The sequence below is a fragment of the Tupaia chinensis genome, unplaced genomic scaffold (assembly GCF_000334495.1).
Source record: "Tupaia chinensis unplaced genomic scaffold, TupChi_1.0 Scaffold000278_1, whole genome shotgun sequence".
Lineage (NCBI taxonomy): Eukaryota > Metazoa > Chordata > Mammalia > Scandentia > Tupaiidae > Tupaia > Tupaia belangeri.
The window spans coordinates 263,886-264,590 of NW_006159761.1; the positions used below are offsets into that span (position 1 = coordinate 263,886).

The 705-nt window shown below is 68.4% G+C and overlaps 1 protein-coding gene across 1 annotated transcript in view; it reads right to left on the reverse strand.

The window, feature by feature from the left end:
- Positions 1–389, reverse strand: part of GORAB (golgin, RAB6 interacting) — a 26,110-nt gene extending 25,721 nt beyond the window's left edge. The window contains exon 1 of the mRNA XM_006150107.3: positions 8–389. Coding sequence (XP_006150169.1) covers positions 8–68 — 61 coding nt within the window. The 5' untranslated portion in view covers positions 69–389. The remainder of the gene's footprint in view (positions 1–7) is intronic.
- Between the last annotated feature and the right edge of the window lie 316 nt (positions 390–705).

Genomic DNA, 705 nt, shown 5'->3' on the forward strand with positions numbered 1-705 from the left:
TCGGTACCTTGAGCCGCCCTTAGCTTCCTCAGCTCCTCCTCGGAGAAGCCGGCCCAGCCCCCCGCCATCCGCCCAGCCGCCGCCGGCACCGAACGGCTCAACCCCGGGGCCGCCACTGCCAACTCGGCCGCCCAGTCACATCCGGGTTCCCCTCCACAGCGCCCCGCAGCCAATCAGCACGGCGAGCTCGGACACAGGCCCCTCCTCCCCGGCGTCAGGACCCGGCTTCCTCCGCGGCTGCCCTGAGCAGTGCCGGAAAATCCGCTCAGGACATCCTGGCCGCGCAGGCCTCCATTGCCCGACCGCGTCTCCGCTCTCTCTTCAGGTCTCTAATCCTCGTCGGTTAGCCTCTTCGACAGATACGGGGGTGACGACGAAGGGAAGGAGCGGAGAAACTCAGGCAATGAAGAAGCGGCCCCGAGCTGGGGACCGACGTAGGAGCGTGGCCGCCCCCGCGCCCTCCGCGGGCGTGGGCGGGGCCTGAGCGGGCGTGGGCGGGGCCTGAGCGGGTGTGGGCGGGGCCTGAGCGTGTGCCCAGCTGGGGAGGGCTGCGACCTCGGAGATCTTACAGAGGCTGTGTGCTCTAAGGACCCGGAGCGGAGGGGGTTGTGGCTTGGGCATTCCCCCCGGGGTTGATTCCTCACTTTGTCTCTCCCTGTCTCTGTCTCTCTAGAGAGCGCTTGCACCGTATGGCAAAAACCTCAC